The following is a 15,846-nucleotide window of genomic DNA, read 5'->3' as shown; positions in this document are numbered from 1 at the left end:
AGAAGAAATCATAAAAGAAATTGGAAATATTTTTAATTCAATGAAAATAAACATCCAAGTGTTAAAATTTGTAGGAGATAGCGATGCATAGAGAGGATTTTGTAGCTTTAGTTATCCTACTAGAGAAGAAGACAGCACCAAGAGCAAGCCCTAAGGACGTTGAAGGAGGAAAGCAGTAAAAATAAGCGCATACAGAGATGGCGTGGAGCATAAGCCAACAACGAGGGGTTCACTGGACCTGAACTTTGCACTGTGAGATCAGTAAGTAGGTATCTATTGGCTACTCAAGAAATAAGACAAGATATAAATTACCAGTGTCAAGAAGGAAGGGGGAGGCATTACAACAGAACCTACTGACGTTAAAAGGATAATAATTGATATTAGGAACAACTTTACACAAAAAATTCAGTACCTTAGATGAAATGGACTAATTCTTTGACAGACACAAATTATCAAAACTGACAATGTTTGGAAATGGGATAAAACAATAGGATCAAAACTGAAATACTTTCAGGTCACTTTCACAAATATCTGCACAATCTATTATTTACTCATAAAAGTCCTTGCTGCAAAAATAATTAAGCTCTACAACTTGGTGCTGAAATCTAGGTAGAACTAAGTACATGGGAGACATACCTTGCTCATGGATTAGAAGACTCGAGAATATTAAGAATATTAAGATGTCAACTCAAACCAGTCCATACCTTTGATGCAATCCCAATACATTCCAGCAGACTTTTCCATAGAAATTGGCTAGCTTATTCTAAAAATGAATTTAGAGACATAACGCAGAAAAGCCAAAAAATTTTGTTTTTTGTTTTGTTTTTTTAAGACAGGGTCTCACTATGCAGTTCAGGCTGGCCTTGAACCCACAGTGATCCTCATGTCTCAGCCTCTGGAGTGCTGGGATTACAGGCATATGCCACCATGCCCACCAAAGTTGAAAAAATTTTTGAAAGAGGACAGAGTTGAATCACTTAAATTCCTGATTCTGAGACTTACTGTAAAGCACAGAAGGTGTGGTGGCTTTGGCATCAGAAAAAATGCATGGATCAGTGGAATAAGAGAGCTAGAGTCCAGAAATGGACCTAGGTATATACATGTCAACTAATTTTTTGATAGGATTCCCAAAGCAAATCAATGGGGGAAAGAAAACCGTTCCACCAAATAGTTTTTGAATAACTGAGTATCCTCAGGAAGAGAAATGAAACTCTTACCTCCTTATAATATATACAAAAGTGACTTGGATTATTGCCCGGCGTGTGGATGCATGCCTGCGATCCCACGCTCTGGGAGGATGAGGAGGGAGGATGAAAAAAGACCGGATCATAGACCAAAATGTAAACGATAAGCTACAAAACTTCAAGAAAAGAACACACAAAAAACTTTTTTTTAATTAAAAAAAAGAAAAGAACACAAGAGAAAGCTTTGCAAGCTTGTGGCAAAAAAGATTTCTGAGGTAAGAGTTTAAAAATGAGAAACAGAGTTGAGAGAGAGAGGGACAAAGATTAAATTGAGCTGGGTGTGGTGATGCTCATCTTTGTTCCCGATGTTTGTGGGGCTGAGGCGGGAGGACTGCTCAGGCCCAAGAGTGTAAGACCAGCCTGGGCAGCATAGGGAGACTGCATCCTGCACAGGCCCATGCAACACGAAAGACATACGGAACAAACCAACAACACGGATTCATTACAATTAAGAATGGTTCTCAAGGGACAATGAGGAAAAAAGGCAAATAAAGGACTAGAGAAAATATATGCGGGGGCCAAGGATTTAGCTCAGTGGTTTCACCGCCTGCCTCGCAAGTGCAAGGACCCGAGTTCGATCCCTGGTACCAAAAAAAAAAAAAAAGAAATTATATGCACTCATGTACCTGGCAAAGATTTGCATCTGAGACATGTAAAAGAGAAAGTGTTACACCTGAGTAAGAGGGTAAACCACCCGCTGTTCTTTCGTGCATATCTCACAAAGAAGGTGGGAGCTGAGGGGTAGGCACACAGGGGGAGACCAGCGGTGCCTGCAGTGAGCGAAGGTAAATTCAAGCAGCATGGAGGCTGGTGGATCTCTAGCTTAGAAGCTGTCTGCCCGAGCTGGAGTCTTCGGGTCCGCAGGCAGAGGTGTGAACGGTGCCTCCCTCTCGGAGAGCAGCTGGGCCATTTCAAAATAAGCTTACTTAGCAACGTGACTTAGTTCCACTCCTAGACACCTGCTCGGGAGAAATGAAATCCCATTTCCTCACAATTGTCCTGAGTGTCCAAGGACCTCCGTTCATCACACCCAAGCCAGAGGCGCCAGACACCTGGTAGGGAGGGCATGGTGGCACGCGGTACCCTCAGATGGGAAGGAGGTCAGCCGCAGGCGTGAACCTCTGGCTTTCCACCCCTGCGCCATCAGGGCCTCATGGCTCTGTCCCCGAGGGCCCGAGAGGACAGTTCTCCGGCCTGAAACCTGCCCACTCATGGCCCTTGCCGCCTGCGTCCATCTGCACCTGTCCCAGACACGCATGCAGGCAGGTGGCACTGGCTGTGGGCGGAGAGGCACGTGGGCTGTGGCACCCTGTGCCCTGCTGCTCTCCAGGGAGCCTGGGTAAGCCCAAGTGGTCCTGGAGCCCCCTAGCCACAGCGCCCAGCTGGGACGTGGCCACGGTCAGTCACAACCCAGCCTGGCGTCATGCAGGTCTGGGGGAAGCTCTCACAAGCTTCTCCAGGCCTCACCGTGGTACCCCATCAAGCCTCTGGCCACCCCGTGTGGCCCAGACATGCTCTTCAGGCCAGGCCATGGGGCAGGGCTGTGGGCCCTGTGTGGCAAGCTGTGTCCTCGGGACCTGCCCACACCCCACCTGCACTTCCCTGCCACTGCACTGGCCGGAGTGGGTGTGGGCTCTCAGTGGTCTCCTGGGTGGAAGGGGCGTGCTGCCTGGAGGGCCCATCAGTCTTCTGCCCTGGCAGCTCCCACTGCGACCGTCTGTCCAAAGCCCCTGCAGGGCAGGCTGACCTGGTCCTCACTGCAGATCGGGTGGCTTTTCCCATTGCCCGGCCAATGGCCAGTGAGACCAGTGTCCGGCTGTCCTCAGAGTTCCCAGGTGGAGGGAACACTTGCTCAGCTCTTCAGCTTGGACTCCTCGGAGACCAGCCTAGGATGCAGCTTCCCGTCAGCGTCTGCAGTCTGCTGGCCATGCATGTGAGGAAGCTCAGGCTGCCCGTCCAGGCCTGTGGACACCACACTCGGCCCCACTGGGCCCTGGCCTGCTGTTATGGCGCCGTGGCCCAGCCCCAGTTTCCCCAGGACCTCATTGTTCCTGGCCTCCAGGAGCCAAACCTGTGCCCTCTCATCAACTGCCCACCAACCCGTCCTGTGCTGCTGGTCCCCTACCAGCTGCCATAGCCTCGGGCTGTGTGCCCTGGGCCACCACGGAACGCAGTCCTGGCTGTCCCCACTCACCCATCCCTGGGGCCTGCAGTCTGGAGGAGTGTCCCCACACACGGACCCCCCTTGTTCCACCTACACCTGTCAGGTCCCTCACAGCTCTGGGCTGTGGTCTCCCTCTTTCCATGCAGCACAGCTCAGGCAAACCTCCCAGCCTGGACCTCAGGGGACAGTCCCCGCCTCATCCAGACCCCAGGGAGACAAGGCCCGGGACATGGGACCCAGCTGAGGACACGTGTGCTGCCTTCTGCCCCGGGGGCTCCCGTGGCCCTCCCACCCAGCCTGAGCACCCTCCCCGGGTATGGGAAGGCACAGCGCCTGCATGGAGCCCCCTGAGCCGGCCTAGGCCCAGGCTGGCCACGTGGAACATTCGAGGACCTCCGCTACTTTATCGTTGGCGTCATTATGATTCAAAACCCATGATCCAACACGCATTCTGCTTTTTACCGAGTTGGCACTGTGAACTTTGGAAGAAGATTCCCCAGGGTCAGACGGAAGCAGCCTGCGGTGGGGAAAGAGGATTTCACGGTGTTTGGCTGGGAAAGAGCTCAGTGAGGGGACGCTGCAGAATCCTGTGGAAGACGCAGAGGCCTAGGACGCTGGGTTCAGAGGCGCAGGCCCAGGTGTGGGGCAGCAAGACTTCCATCAAGTGAGGATGGGGGCGAGCCCACGGCCCGAGCAGAGGGCCTTAAGCACCACCCCAGGAGCAGCCTGTGGCCCTCAGGGGCCCCACGCCCTCATGTGCTGGACTCACGGCACGTCCTCTCCGGCTCCACAGCAACCCTTTCTCCCGGGCTCTGTGCCGGGCCGTGCCCCTCCCACCCCAGTCTGGTTCTGTCTTGTGATTTGCCACCTGGACACTGCACATCAGGAGTCACGCCTGTGTCCCTGGCGTGACAGTCCTTCCTTCCAGGCCCGGATGGGGCCACTCCTGGTGTGTGTGGACTGCAGGCTCTCCTTGTCTGAGGGTGGCACGGGGTCTCCTCTGGGGGGTTCTGTGCCTTGCGCTGCTGTGACCTGTGAGCCCAACATGGGTGACATGTCCATCCTCCCATTCTTCCACAGCACCAGCCAGGCCATTCTGGTGGGGGGACCGTGGGCCTGGGATGACCTCCCAGGGGACGTGAGCCGGGCCGGAGCCCAGGCAGGGGACTGGCAAGTCCACCCTTCCTGCCAGTGGCTGAGGCTCTGGGGGCCCCAGAGTGACCATTGTGCAGCTCCTGGCTCCTTCATGGTGGCGGCTGGGCACAGCTGGACCCTGGCTGGTGAGTCATTCACTGCTGGGAAATGGGCCATGGAAGACAGGGTGCTGCATGCTTGGCTCATGTAGGACGAGGCACACTCCTGAGAGAGGCCTTGGGGACTCGGGGAGTCTGGCAGTGAAGGCCAGAGGATGCCAGGACGCCGTCCTCATGAGCCTCTCCCATGAGCCCCCAGCCCTGCCCTGTGCCTCTGAGGTCCTGCAGCTGGGCACTGTCCTCAGTCCACCTCACTGCTCCTCCTGGTACTCACGCCCAGTTGCCTGTGGGGACCGGGCCACAGCTTGGCAGCTCAGCCCCTGTGTGCTACAGCCCCCCGGCAGGGTGGCCCCACCCCAGGGTGGGCTCAACTCATCTGAAACAGCAGTCATGCCAGGCCCCACTCTGTGTGCCGAGGCCTCTCGGGCAGTCCTGGGACTCCAGGCCGAGGGACAGGAGGCAGCTTGCCTTTGATGGCACAAGTTGGGCAGGACAAAGGTGGAGACAGCCAGCCTGCCCTGATTGGTGACCAGCAGCTGAAGCTCCAGACCTGGGCCTGGTCTGCATAGGGCTGCCCATTTCCCATACCGGGCAGCCCTGGGAGGTCACAAAGGTACAGGCCTGCAGCCTGCTCAGCTCACATCTGTTCAGTCCTAGACAGGGTGCTGGGCCCATCCTCTAGCTCCTGGATGGCCAGGTTTCCGCCTTGGCTGGTAAGGGGTCTGCAGGCCAGAGAGGGAGCACCCAAGGCCCACTGCGTGCAACGTGGCCTGTGTTCAAGCGGGTCTGGCCCCTTTGACCTCTGGGCTCCATCCGAGGTTTCCAGGAGGCTGAGAGCTGGGTCTGGGGCCCGGCAGGTCACCTGTGTCCATGGCCAACATAGGCAGGCATAAGGCTGGACTTTCCGAAGGCCAGAGGAACAGGCTGGGCACTCACATGGGAGGCAGTGAGGCCTGGGACGTGGCCCTGCTTAGCGACCCCCACCAAGTGGCCTGCGCCCCGTCCTCTCCCAGCACTCCAGATGCCATTCCTCTATCCCCTGCCGAGTGCCCTGGCCACAAAGGCTGACCGTCCAGGTTGTGGTGTGCATAGAAGCAGGTTACATCACAGGGGTCTTTACCACCTCCACTTGGTCCTGAAAATCCAAACCTGGTGTTCGTGGTTTGGGGCTTGCCTGGCTGAATCCACAGCCCTGCAGCCGGGTGCCTGCCCTGGTACAGACAGGCAGCACATCCAGGCTCCATTCTTGTCTATGTGGTCAATGGCGCTAGTTTCAGCCTATCTTCTCCCCTCCTGATTTTCTTTTTAAGCAGCCTTCGGCATTAGAGGTCTTTGCCCACCAGGCTGGTCCCTGGGTGTTTGTGTCTGGCCACCCACCAAGTGGGGAGGGAGTGGGTGCAGATTGTGCCTGTGCTCTGGGCTCTCTAAGGCTGGGCAAGCCTGGCAGACAACATCTGTGTCCCTGTCTGGCTGGTGTGGGCCTCAGCCGGCCCCAGCTCATGGGCCTAACTGCCCTGTGTCCCGGCCCAGGGTCACTAGCTATGGGCGTTCAGGGCCCTGCCTGTCCACACCGAGCAGACAGTGTGTACCCTCCGCAGCCAGGGCCACATGCCGAGCCCTGAGCCCAGTCCCCACCCAGGACAGTGGGCAGTGGGTGAAGGTGACCCAGGTCTCAACCCTGCTGGTCCCTTGTCTGCCTGGAGCCAGAACCAAGATGCCCCTTCCGACAGACCCCTCATTCACCCTGACCCATAAGGGCCCCACGCATTCCCACCTGCACCCACTCTGGTTGGGCCCCCCAAAGTTCACCCCCATAAGTCAGTGCATCCTGGGGGCACACGTCCAGTCCCTCATGCCCACGCCTGGTAAAATCACCCTTCCGCTCTCCAAACTTCACTGGGATCAACTGGTAAAGCCCTGGCTGCAGAAAGACAGGACTCTGCTGTGTGAATGCAGGAATGGGTGGTGAGCCAAGCGTAGCAGGGCTGGATCCGTCCGCTGTGGGATGGAGGTGAGGGGACAGGAGGACAGCAAGGTAGCCAGGCTGTGGGGCCAGGGCCGTGCAGGACTGTATGGAAGGAAGTGTCCTGGGGGACGTGGGGAGAGCACGCTGGTGCGGGGACTGAGGCCTGTCCAGCCAGGCTCTGGGTGGCAGGGAGGTGGGAACAGGGCCTTGTTGGAGGCCACCGCACTCCCCACTGGGAGCACAAGTTCAGGAGGATGTGCCTGGGGGCAGCAGAGCCCAGAGCCCAGCACAAGCCCCAGCCACAGGCAGGACACAGGACACCAGCGGGCTGACCAGTGGGATTTCGGTCTCTGGCGCTGTGAACCGACAGGCCGTGGGCCAGGCCATAGCAGCGGGAGTCCCACAGATCCCGTGGCTGCGAGGTGCCCCCTCGGCCTAAGCCCAGCTCTGGCAACAAGGACGGCCTTGCACCCTGCTTCTCACACGGTCGCCTCTCAAGAGAAGAGAAGATCTAGAAGGAAATGGTGGCACCCAGTGTGGTGCCGGGTGCTGCCTCGTGGAGTTTGCATTTGTAGTTTCCAGGTGCCACCTCGGGTCGCATCAGTCCTGTGACAGATGCAGCAGACCCCACCAGGGCCGGAAGTGACTCCAGAAAACCCCGAAGCACCCCATCACCTTTCACACCACCTGCTCACTGACCCTCGGCCCCACCTCACCCCCACTCATCCCCCCCAGGTCCCGATGTCACCCTGGGGGGCCTCGATACTTACGGCCTTCCTGAGCCCTTCCAGAAGGGTCCTCGTCATGGCTGAGTCAGGGCTGAATCCCAGTCCAGCGCAGGCCTGAGCAAGAGAGCTGAGAAGGGCTGCGGCTGTGTGGGTAAATGAAAAGGGGGGGGGGGAGGCACTGAGGAGATGGGACAGAGTCTGAGGCTGATGCCAACCTCTGTACTCTGGGCAGTGCCTGTCCCTGGCCACATGGCTGGTTCTGCATCAGCACAGGGTCCCCTGGACCCTGCTCTGGGTCACTGCTAGGTCCCCCTGGCCTGCCTCTGGAGGGTGGGACTGGCCTCGGGGTCCAGCCTAGGCCCTGGATGTTTCTATCCTAAGGAACTTGAGCTTTCCTGGTACCACTGGGACCGAGCAAACTGCCCAAGGCACGGGGAGTTGATGGTCTGGCTCCGTGTAGAGCCACCCCAGGACCTCGTGGGGTGCTGTCTGGGTCCAGCCAGCCCTGGGTCGACCCCCCTGGGGGGTCCACCTGGGGGCTGGCAAGCTGGGCAGTGTGGGAGCAGGTGACCCTACAGGGTGCCTCCAGACCCCAACTGATGCGTGAGGTTTAGGGTGCCACACAATTCCCCGGCCAGCCGGGTGCCACTGGGCCCTGCAGCTTCGGGCGCCCTCCTAGAGCAGGGAGACTGGGCGTTGATGGGGCTCGGGGCTCCTGGGAGCGTCCAGCATCCCCTCGGTGTCTCCCCTGCCTGGGTCACCTCTGTGGGGTCCCTGCTGGTCAGGGAGGGGGCCCAGGGACAGATGATTGGGCTCCTAGGGTGAGGCCAATGCCTCAGCCGCCGGGCTGGGTGATAACTGACGCAGTGTCCCTGCATCGTCCAGCGTGGCCAGGAGCCTCCCTTGGCAGGGGCCCAGCACGCCCAGCGCCCCCACGCTACCGGACGTGTCCTGCAGGACCCGGGTGAGTGGGGGTGGCCCCAGCAGACCTCGTGGTGCAGCCGCAGCCGTGGGGAAACCAGGCCGCGGAGGGGGCCGGCGGGCGTCCGCAGTGACCTTCAGGCGTCCCTGCCCCCTGTCTGACACTGGGCGCGGGGCTCAGCCCGGGACCCCGAGCCGGTCCGCAGCTCTGTGCCCGCCGCGCAGCCCGCTGCCAGCAGAGGCGGAGGGGCGGCGGCCGGGGGTCTCGGCGGCCGCAGGGGCGGGGCGCAGCTGTCCCTCTCCCAGCGCCGCCCCGCCCTTCTCGTCACGCGGGCCGCGGGGGGGGGGGGCGGACCCTCCCAGTGACGCGCCCTCCTCCTGCCCTTCAGCGCCGCCACATGGACCCAGCCAGCCGGAGCCCGCGCCGCCGCTGACTCGCCAGGAGGTAGCTGGTCCCCGCGAACCCCCGCGACCCTCGCTCCCCAGACCCCTCAGCCTGACGCCCCTGGTCCCCCTGCATCTCCTGTCTCCCCTATCCCTCCGCACCCGGAGCCCCCTGTGCCTCTAGATGCCCCTGGGTCCCTGGTCGCCCCCCGGAACCCCGCTCCGCACGCGGCTCCCCTGGACCCCTGACGCCCTCCACCCGCGTCTGGCCCCCGACCGGGCGGGCGCTGTCCACTGCGCGGTGCTGAAGCAGCCCCGCAGCCCCTCGCTGCTTCGGAGCCCCTGCGCCTCGCCGCCCCTGTCTCCATCTCCCCCCTTGCTCAGGACACCCGAGGCCACCAGCCCAGCCCCCTGCCTGCCTGCAGAGCCCAGGTCCTGGCCAGAGCCCCTCGGGTCCCCTCCCCCAGCCAGGGCGAAGTTTGGAAGAGAGCAGCTTTGCGGCAAAGGCCCCACAACCAGCCTCTGGGGTACCCCCGAGTTCCCATGAGGGTCCCCTCGGCTGTGTAGGGACAACCACGAAACAGCGGGCTTCCCCGCCAGGAGACCCCTCAGGGCAGGGACACTGCAGCGCTGTGGCCTTTCAGGAGGGCCCACAGTCACCCTGCTCCTGGCATCCCACCCTCTGTCCCCCTCCGTCCTCCTCTACTCCAGCCCTGTGCTGAGGGTCGTAGGGGTCACTGGAGTCAGCCAGGGACAGAGCCTGGCCTCCAGAGGCAGTCAGCCACCACAGAAAGGGGGCAAGGGCCTGCCCCCTTCCCTGACCTGTAGGCAGACCCTTGGCCCACACGTGGCCAGGACCACCCAGGAGGCTGGGGACCAGAGCCCGCTTTGAGCAAAGCAGCGACCTTCAAACGCCCTGGGCCCTGCCTCCGCCTTGTGAAGGCTGGCAGCAGGCTCCTCTGCGGGCCCCAGTTGTGAGACCCCCAGCAGCAGCTGAAAGCTGCTGCAGAAACCCAGGGCCAGGTGGAAAACTCTTGGGGCCAGCTGGGGTCTGGGGCTGCCCAATCCTAGGTGTGAGGCCCAAAGCCCAGCAGTAGGGGCCCACACAGGCCAGAGGACACAGAGGGTCGGGGGGGTCCTGACCCTGTGCTCTCCCCAGCAGGGACTCCATCTCCGCGCATGTGAGGTCTGACCCAGTGGTCACCGAGGAACCAAGCCATCAGCATGGAGTTTGTGATGAAACAGGCCCTGGGAGGTAGGAGGGCGGGCAGGGACAGGCAGGTGCCCCCCAGCCCGCTGGCAGTGCCCAGTGCTGGGGACCAGGGGACAGAGGGGAGGGTGCGCATGACTCTCTGCACCCAAGTCCAGGCTGGGCAGCTGGGGGGTGGGGTGGGAAGCTGCCGCAGCAGCAGGGTGGCCCAAAGCCAACTGCGGCCTTTGGCCAGGACTCACCTGGGTGGGGACAGCACAGTTCCCAGGGAGCCAGGACTGGCTGGACACAGCACAGGAGAAGGTGCTATGTGACTCAGCCTTGCAGGACGCAGGCAGCCTCTTCTGTGTGTGTTTGGATGCTGGCCTGTGCAGCCTGGGACTGCCACTGAACTTGGGGCCCTGTCCGCACTCAGCCCAGGGCCATCCTCATGGCCAGAGGCCGGGCCAAGGACTGGACCTTCTGGAGGCTCTGGGGAGGAGCAGGGGTCGGGGCAGAGAGGCTGGCAGCTGGTGGTACAAGCACTTCAGGCCGGGGGCCTTGGCACTGTCCTGGGCTGGTCTCAGACCCAGAGCTGCTGCCTGGGGCACCCAGAGCTCCTGTGAGAGGTGCCTGCCCCAACGGTCCCCAGCTCGAGCGGGTCCCAGAGGGAGGGGATGGGGCCACACGGGGCTGAGGAGACACCTGCACCTCCCTCAGGCCAGAGGAATGCTGGCTGCTCCCCCCCTGCCGTGGTCAAGAGGAGGCTGCTGCCTCCGAGGAGGCGGGTGACGTCACTGCAGTGTGACAGGCCAGTACCCTGCGCTGGTTGGGACCCTGCTCCGCTCTTTCAGTCCCTGGCCGCTCCCAGATAATTAATTAAGCGGCTAATTCAGGTCCTGAAGTGGGCTTTGCGGAAACCGGAATAGCTGATTTGCTTGTCTACACAGCTGAAATTAGCTGGGTAATTGCCAGCCTGGGTTCCCTCTTTGTTCCCCGTCAGCCCAAAGTTTCTCCTGCAGTGGCGACAGGGTGGGCTTCGCTGGTGCCCAGGGAGCTGGAGGAGGGAGGCTGGGGCGCCCGGTGCTGTGGCACACGAGGTGGGAGACACATTTGCCCTGGGTGTGCACTGTGATGGACACGCGCTCCCCTGCTCTGATTGGGAGCGGCCACCGCCACTGGGACTGGGGCTCCAGGCTCCTCCCACCCCTGGGCATCACTTTCAGTGCTGTGTGTGTGTGTGTGTGTGTGTGTGTGTGTGCGCGCGCGCGCGCGCCAGAGGAGGGAAGGAGCAGAATCCAGATGGAGGTCACAAGTGGACAGAGGCCAGGGGCAGAGCAAGCCTGACACTGGGCAGCCAGAGGAGGCCCCCGAGAGACAGAGACAGAAGGGAAAGGACAGCCAGAAACAGACCGAGGAAGAAAGGAAATGGACTCGGGCACACAGGGGACAGAGGGACACAGAGGAGGCTCTGACAGAGGGAGGGAGGGACGCAGACAGCAATAGACAGAAACAGAGACAGAGAGACGAGCCCACCAGGAGCAGAGTCTGGCTGGACCGTGTACTAATGGTGGTACTCGGACCTCGGAGATCCAAGGCCGGGGGAGGACCCTGGGGCAATCTTCACCTCAGGTCCCCAGGACGGGGCCTGACTGAACCTGGCCACTCTCGACCTTCAGATTGTCTCCCTGCCTAGGGGGAGCAGCGGGGACACATGGTGTCCGGGGCTCTGGAGTGCCCAGACCTGAGCCAAGCCTGAGGCGCCCGGTTGCTCCTGGCTGGGTGCCTTTGGCCCTGCCCATGGGCACCGCTGGCTCCTGCCCAGGCCTGCCGGCCCAGCCTCTGTGCTGCCAAGTATCCCCTGCCAGGCCGTGGGGACCCCTGGAAGAGCTTGGGACAGCTGGGCTCCATTGGTGCTGTGCTAAGGAGGTCAGTGGCTAGGATTTGGGGGCTGGAGCTCAGCCCGGGGCCTGGACTCTGCCGTCCCCGGAGCCCAGGCCTGGTGCCCCTTGGCCCCAGCTGGCTCTGGCTTCTGTGTACCGAGGGCCTCTGCTCTGCTGCCTAGTGGCTGGGCACTGAGCGCCTTCTGGGGACATGAGGCCACTTGAGGCAGGACAAGGACCCAGCACCTCTCCCTGTCTGCTCTGCCTGGGTCTCCAGGGGGTCTGCTGCTCCCTGCCCTTGGACCAGGTGAGGCCGAGTCCTCAAAGCCAGGGACAGTGCAGCTTCAGTCTGAGCTGGGCCACAGTAAGCAGCAGGGGCAGAGGGGACGTCCAGGGCGTGTGTGAGGGAGATGCTTCTGGACCAAGTAGCCAGGTGACAGGGTGTCCTGAGCTGGCTCATCCTTGCAGTCGGGGACCTGGTGGTGGCAGGTGCCACTCCTGTCCTTGGTGCAGCTTTCATGTTCAACCTGCTTCTCAGTCACAAAGTGGCTTCTGCTGCCCCGTCTGACATCACACCCCTAGAGGGGAAGCTAAGAGACAGGCATCCATCAACTCAGTGGGTGTGTTTGTGAATCTCTTGGGGCTTCTTTTGAGGCATCTTGGGGCAGAAGTGGCTGGGGGGGGTGAGGGCCAAGGTGGGCACCTGGACCCCCGGTCAAGGGGCAAGGTGCTGAGTGGGAAGTGCTGGTTTTCAGGGCCCTGACCATGAGCCCTCAGCAGGCGGGGTGTCCTCCTCCTTCCCTGCCAAGCAGGCAGCGCAAACACTCAGGCTGAAGCACCAACACTCGTGCTTTGTGTGCTCTCAGCTGGGCAGAGTTGCCTCTTGCCCCAAATCCTGGGTGGCTGGAGGACTCTTGAGGGAGGCGCCTCCTGAGCGCTGCCAGATGGCTCCCCCTCAGCTCCGGCCCGAAGCTCTGCCGAGGAAGCCCGTCTGTGTCCCTGCTCACGCAGGATCCTGTGGGGGTGAAGCGTCTTTGGAAACAGCTCCGCATGCATTCGCAGCTCAGGCCTCGCCCTGCAGGGCAGGCTGGGGACACTGGCACTTAGGGCCGGGAGGTTCAGGAAGCTCCATACAGCCTCCATCCTCCAGCCAACCAACTGGCAGACCGACTGGCAAATCACATCCAGGGCTGACTGAGAGCCCCACCCCGCCCAGGGGGGCTCAGGTGAGCGGTGCCCTGGCCTCCCTGCCCCGGGGTGCGGGGCTGTGTGCACCGTCAGTGCTCCCGAGTCGTCCCTGCAGTGCTGCGTGGGCCAGAGTGGGGACCCGGCCAATGCAGGAAGCCGTTAGCCTGTCGGGCCAGACCCTGCCTGCCCGCCTGTGCTGGGGCCTCGGCAGCCTTCGGTGTGGCCCTCACTCAGCAGCCAGTGGCCTTGCCGGCATCCAGGGACCCTGAAGCGGCACCCTCAGCAGCACAGCCTTTCTGTGTGCAGGCTCAGGGCCTCTGGCTCTCCTCGGCAGGGCAGGTAGGGCAGCATGGCGAGGAGAGCCTGCTGGTCCTGTGGGAGACCGGGTCTGGGGCCAATGGTGCTGGATACTGGTGCTGGGTGCTGCCAGGTACGAGTGCTGGGTGCTGGGTTTTGGTGGTCTGCTGGGTGCAGCGCAGGCCCAGGAACTGGAGGACGGGCTGGTTGTGGGGCAGCTGCTGCTGCAGCTAGCTCTGAAGGAGGCTGCCTGGCCCTGTTCCCCATCTGCAGCAGCCACTGTTGGCCTTGTCTGTGTCCTGCCTTCTCCAAGCGCCCCCTTCTGCCCAGCCTCCCTGACCCTCGTCCCCTCCCTTGGCATCCCACCCCCACCGTCGAGGCCAGTGGATGGGCTGTCATGGCGGTGGATGCGCGGGCAAGGGTGGATGCTGGAGTCACAGCCACCCTGAAGCCTGCGGCTGTGCCATCTGTCGCTAGTCCGGCCCTGTGTCGGTCATTAACTGGCATTTTCATCTTGCCTGTCTCCCTGTGCGTCCTCTCCCCAGGCCAAGGTGGCAGCACCGGGAGCCTCAGAGCAGCTCTGGGGGCAGAGCGGGTGTGCAGGGGGGGAAGGAGCCAGGGGCAGGGGCCTTGCTGGTGCTTCAGGCACAAAATCCAGAGGAACAGGTAGGAAACGGGCAGCAAGCTCGGCTCCCAGGCCAGGGCGGCACTGGGGGCCTCAGTCAGCTCTGGAGCCCTGGGCCACACGCCCTGCAGCACCCCAGGCTCTATGCTCCTCAATAGGAGGCTGCTAGTGGGCAAGAAGAGTCCAGGCCAGTGCAGCGGCCCCGGGAGCAGGGTCGCGTCCACACCAGGACAGGAGCGGACGGCCAGGACAGCCCGCTCACGTGGCCCTGCTTTCTTCTCTGGCTGAGAGGTGGCTGGCAGGTGGAATGCAGAGGCTGGGCCCGGACACGGTGCCTGGTCCTGCTCGGCCGGCCATCTCTCCCAGGCCCGGAGGCCCCTGGGTGCAGGTCTGCTGCCTGGCCGGGAAGGAAAGGGATTCTGGTTCTCTGGGGCCAGGACTGTGCAGGGAGGGCGGGTGCTGCCAGGTTGGGCGGCAGGTCCAGCCCCTGCATCTCCCTTTCTCGGAAATTCCTCTAGAAGCCGAGTATGGTGCACTGCCACCCCAGTGACCCAGGAGGCTGAAGCAGAGGGATCACTTGTGCCTGAGAGTCCAAGGCCAGCCTGGACATGCAGTGAGACCCTGCTGCAAAGCACAGCACCGAGCATCCCTCTTACATAATATAAAATGAGCACCTGATCGTTTCTGCCTGGAATTCTACCCTGATGCCTTTCTTATGTTGGCCCCCGCCTGGGGTTTCTGGGGCTGTGTTTGGCCACACTTTGCTCAGAAGCACACAGAGCACATTCCTCTTTCTCCAGGAGGCACCCAGGGAGTCAGCACCCCACTGCCAGGAGGTCCAGCTGACCCTGTTGTTTCTGAGAAATGCTTCCTGCCAGGTGAGGTGGCTCACACCTGAGAGCCCGGAATCTGGGAGGCTGAGGAGGACTGCAAGTCCAAGGCCAGCCTGGGCCACTTAGTGCCTTAGTGGGCCCTGTCTCTTCCGGCATGGAGTGGGCTGAGTTCTTTGAAATCTTATGAACGTTGCAGAATCTGTGTGCCCAGGGCATCTGAATCTTTGCAGGAATTTGTGTACTTTTAAAAAATGTTTTTTATTTTTAATTGGAACACAGTCACCCGTGGAGCCGTGGTCTCAGGCCTGAGTCGTGTCTGCCAGGAGTACAGGGTCCTCTGGGGGTCCTTGCGATGGAGGAGGCTAGAGTTTGTTTTTTTATTAAAATAATGAATGCTAATTGTAGGGAACTGAAGCAATACAGAAAAGTGCAAGGAAGAGGCGTGGATAAGGAGCTCGTCCCGGCTGGAGAGGGGCTGTGCAGGGCGACAGTGCCCACGGAAGCTCCTCCAGCATGGCCACAAATGCGATGTCCCCTACGGTCTCTTTAAAGTGCCCGGGCCAGGTCGCACGGCACAGACCTCTAAGCCCTGACTGCCTGGAAGTTGCTTTTTTAATCTGTATTTTTATTGGTACATGTTTACACTGCACAGTCATCAAATTCCTTGTGTGGAGCTGGTCACCTGCATGGTCCACCCTAATTCCTGTGTGGAGCTGGTTGTGTGCATGACCCACCCTAATGTTTCTTCTTCCCCTCCCTCCCTCCATCCCTGCTCCCCTTCCCATTTGCAAAAGATTTATCTCCTTGTTTCCTGTTATCTGCCTTTTATTTTACTCTGTATTTATATTTTGGGTTTCTCATTTAAGAGAAACTATGCAATATTTAAGCTTGTGTGTCTGATTTATTTCACTTAATGTTATGGTTTCGAGGTGCATCCATTTCCCTACAAATGACTCAAATTTTATTCTTCTTTATGGCAGAGTAGTGCTCCATTATGTGTAAATTCCACATTTTCTTTTTTCATTCATCTGTTGATGGACATATAGGCTGCTTCCAAGATTTAGCTGTTATGAACTGTGCTGCTGTATGCATGTATTACTGTAATAGGATGTCTTTTACTCTTTTAGGAAGATACCTAGAAGGGAATAGCTGGGTCAAACAGTTTCTAGTT

At 60.2% G+C, this 15,846-nt stretch overlaps 1 protein-coding gene and 1 long non-coding RNA gene across 6 annotated transcripts in view; one reads left to right on the top strand and one right to left on the bottom strand.

The window, feature by feature from the left end:
* Nucleotides 1-1,371: 1,371 nt before the first annotated feature.
* On the bottom strand, nt 1,372-10,625 carry LOC106009603 (uncharacterized). Of its 3 annotated transcripts, none has more exons than XR_015441235.1 (2): nt 10,113-10,625; nt 1,372-7,498 (listed from the first exon to the last, which is right to left on the bottom strand). It is a non-coding gene; the product is annotated as an uncharacterized LOC106009603 (long non-coding RNA). The 3 variants fall into 3 exon arrangements; XR_015441233.1 differs by lacking the exon at nt 10,113-10,625 and adding an exon at nt 8,345-8,483; XR_015441234.1 differs by lacking the exon at nt 10,113-10,625 and adding an exon at nt 8,297-8,430.
* Cplx1 (complexin 1) overlaps nt 8,564-15,846 on the top strand; it is a 20,627-nt gene continuing 13,344 nt past the window's right edge. Inside the window, exons 1-2 of one of the 3 annotated variants that reach the window (XM_004847489.4) lie at nt 8,564-8,721; nt 9,823-9,915. In XM_004847489.4, coding sequence (XP_004847546.1) covers nt 9,885-9,915 — 31 coding nt within the window. In that variant the 5' untranslated portion in view covers nt 8,564-8,721; nt 9,823-9,884. Of the gene's footprint in view, nt 8,722-9,819; nt 9,916-12,738; nt 12,959-15,846 lie in introns of those variants that run through there. The other 2 variants (XM_004847488.4, XM_087187188.1) reach the window with 2 other exon arrangements.

The sequence above is a fragment of the Heterocephalus glaber genome, unplaced genomic scaffold (assembly GCF_053883595.1).
Source record: "Heterocephalus glaber isolate CG9 unplaced genomic scaffold, H.glaber_assembly_v1.0 deba00001509, whole genome shotgun sequence".
NCBI classification, from domain to species: Eukaryota; Metazoa; Chordata; class Mammalia; order Rodentia; family Bathyergidae; genus Heterocephalus; species Heterocephalus glaber.
The sequence above is the reverse complement of the archived record's forward strand: the minus strand, read 5'-3'. Positions and strand labels throughout refer to the sequence as shown.